This window comes from Orycteropus afer, unplaced genomic scaffold (genome assembly GCF_000298275.1).
Source record: "Orycteropus afer afer isolate SDZICR_OR568_19922 unplaced genomic scaffold, OryAfe1.0 scaffold00061, whole genome shotgun sequence".
Taxonomy (NCBI): domain Eukaryota; kingdom Metazoa; phylum Chordata; class Mammalia; order Tubulidentata; family Orycteropodidae; genus Orycteropus; species Orycteropus afer.
This window is the reverse complement of record NW_006921648.1, coordinates 426,936-429,115: the sequence shown is the minus strand read 5'-3', so window position 1 is coordinate 429,115 and position 2,180 is coordinate 426,936. Positions and strand designations below refer to the sequence as shown.

Sequence of the window (2,180 nt, the reverse complement as noted above, 5' to 3'; positions counted from 1 at the left end):
GTCTGGCCGACCAAAGGGACCAGACCGGCAGCGCTCAGGGTGCGGGTTGTCTGGGTCCTGGCCCGGCAGGTGGTGGTATCCTCGACTCTGCGTGCCACTCGGAGGCAGGTGTGCTCAGGGGCCCAGGTCCAGCAGGAGGTCGGGGTCGGACGTGGTCAGGAAGAGGCAGAGCCTGCGGGAGAGGTCAGGCCCCACCCTGCGGGGCCGCCCACCCTGGCCCTTCTCCACAGGGAGGTCAGCTAGGAAGGCCAGCCGCTCCTGTTGTGAGCTGCAGGTTGCGAGTGCCTAGGGGGAGCACAGGGGTGAGCGGGTGGCCTCAGAGAGTGTCTACCTGAGGTGACGAGGATGAGGTTGGGGTGGGGGGCGGCTCACCTGCTGCAGAAGGCGGGGGGAGGGGTAGGCAGCAACCACGGCGTCTGCCACTGCGGGGCTTACTCGGTTGAGCTGCCTGATCTGTCGCCTCCAAGTCCCTCGCAGCCCCTGGCCGTCCTTAGCCCCCTGCTTGCCAGTCACGCAGCGCCCCACGGTGCAGAAAAAAAAGGCTCGGGACTCCCGGAGCCACCTGTGGATGGGGGCGGGGAGGTGCGGGGGTCCTTCCCAAGCCCTCCTGCCACCGCCATGCCCAGCAGCCCCACCAGGCCTCCTGCTGTCCACCAAGTCCCCCTCTGCCCAGCCTGCCCTGGGGGGCACACACTTGTAGGGCCGCTGGGCGAGGGCCTTGGTGAAGGCACAAACGTGGTCACTCAGCTCCTGCCAGGAGGCTACCAGCAACACGTCCAGGTCTGCCCAGAGCTGCAAGAGCACCAGGGCCTGTGTGGGGAGTGACAGGTGGGGGCTACCTCAGGGCAGGGGGCTCCCAGGGCCACTGATGAGACCAACTGCCCGTGCCAGGCGGGACCCAGGCAGCACGGCTCTCACCTCCTGTACCTGGAGCCAGCTCCCTGCCCTCCCGGCCTGCGCTGCTGCTGGCCCCTCTGGCGGCCGCTGGATCCTTTGGACACCGCGCTGGCGAGACCTGGGCAAGGGGACGGACCGGCCTCAGCGTCTACAGCCTGCCAGTCCCACCTCCCTTGACTGCCCAGGGGAGTGAGGGCCCTGCATTGGGGATCGGGGAGGTACCACAGGTGGGCATCCAGCCCGATGACGGCCAAGTGGAGGTGGGTGGTGCTCTCAGAACAAGTCCAGGGCAGTGAGGCTGTGGGGGGCACCTGTAAGGAAGAACGGACCCCTGTCTGAGCCCCTCCCACCTGGCCCACACCTGGCACGTGATGGTATGTGATGAACATGGAGCCCGGCCCAGTGCTGGGCTAGGGGCAGGCCCGCGGTGCTCCAGCGATGTGATCCAGGTCTCTTCCAATGAAGACCAGGGAGCCACCCTATCCCTGCTGGGGCCGCCACCCGTCCCCAAGCCCCTTCTCTCCAGCTGACATGACTCCTGACCCCATCCTCAGAGGACGCCTTTTATTCTGGGCCCTGCTTCCTGGGAGGAGCTGCAGCTCCCACGTGCCCCATGGAGAACCCAGTGACCACATGGAGTGGAGGCCACCCAGGCCAGCAGGCAGCCTGTGCCCAGTCTCCGGCGGCGCAGGGGAAACACCTGGGTCAGCTGGGCCACGCCCTGTAGGAACTCCTCTGGGTCCAGCAGCAGCAGCAGCTGCCGCCCGTCCGCAGCCCACACCTCCGGGGGCACCTATGGGGACACGGGGGCACTTCAGCCCGCTCTGCCCTGCAAAACCCAGCGGAGTCTCCCGGCCTCGTGGGCACGCAGCCGGGCTGGAACGCCTGGCCCGAACCCCAGCCCCGCTCCGCGCTCCCGCCGGCGTTTCTTGCCCGACTCTCAGGGACAGCAACAAACAGAGTCGCCAAGGGGGTGGGGCTCCGTTGGCCATTAAGCCCCTCACTCACGCCGCAGGGGCGGGGGTCCGGCCTCACGCGGCTCCAGCTGAGGCTCCGCGGATGTGGCTGGGGCTCGATGCGGGGCTCACAGCCCAGGGCGCCCAGGGCCTCCAGCAGGATGTCGGCGCCAGCATCTTCCAGCACGGCTGGGACGGCGCGGGAGGGGGAGGGGGAGGGAGAGAGCCCCGTTACTCGGTGGGGAGGCGACCCACCGCGGCCGGCGGGGGGCGCAGCTGGGAAGGCCGACCGGGTTCCCGGCAGGAGGCGCCCTCTTACCACCCCCG

At 68.9% G+C, this 2,180-nt stretch overlaps 1 protein-coding gene across 1 annotated transcript in view; it reads right to left on the bottom strand.

Moving 5' to 3' along the window:
* Positions 1 to 114: 114 nt before the first annotated feature.
* EME2 (essential meiotic structure-specific endonuclease subunit 2) overlaps positions 115 to 2,180 on the bottom strand; it is a 2,423-nt gene continuing 357 nt past the window's right edge. Inside the window, exons 2-9 of the mRNA XM_007939649.1 lie at positions 2,105 to 2,129; positions 1,906 to 2,042; positions 1,598 to 1,690; positions 1,120 to 1,208; positions 919 to 1,015; positions 695 to 810; positions 373 to 562; positions 115 to 285 (exon numbers count right to left, since the gene is read on the bottom strand). Of these exons, the coding sequence (XP_007937840.1) occupies positions 115 to 285; positions 373 to 562; positions 695 to 810; positions 919 to 1,015; positions 1,120 to 1,208; positions 1,598 to 1,690; positions 1,906 to 2,042; positions 2,105 to 2,129 (918 nt within the window). The remainder of the gene's footprint in view (positions 286 to 372; positions 563 to 694; positions 811 to 918; positions 1,016 to 1,119; positions 1,209 to 1,597; positions 1,691 to 1,905; positions 2,043 to 2,104; positions 2,130 to 2,180) is intronic.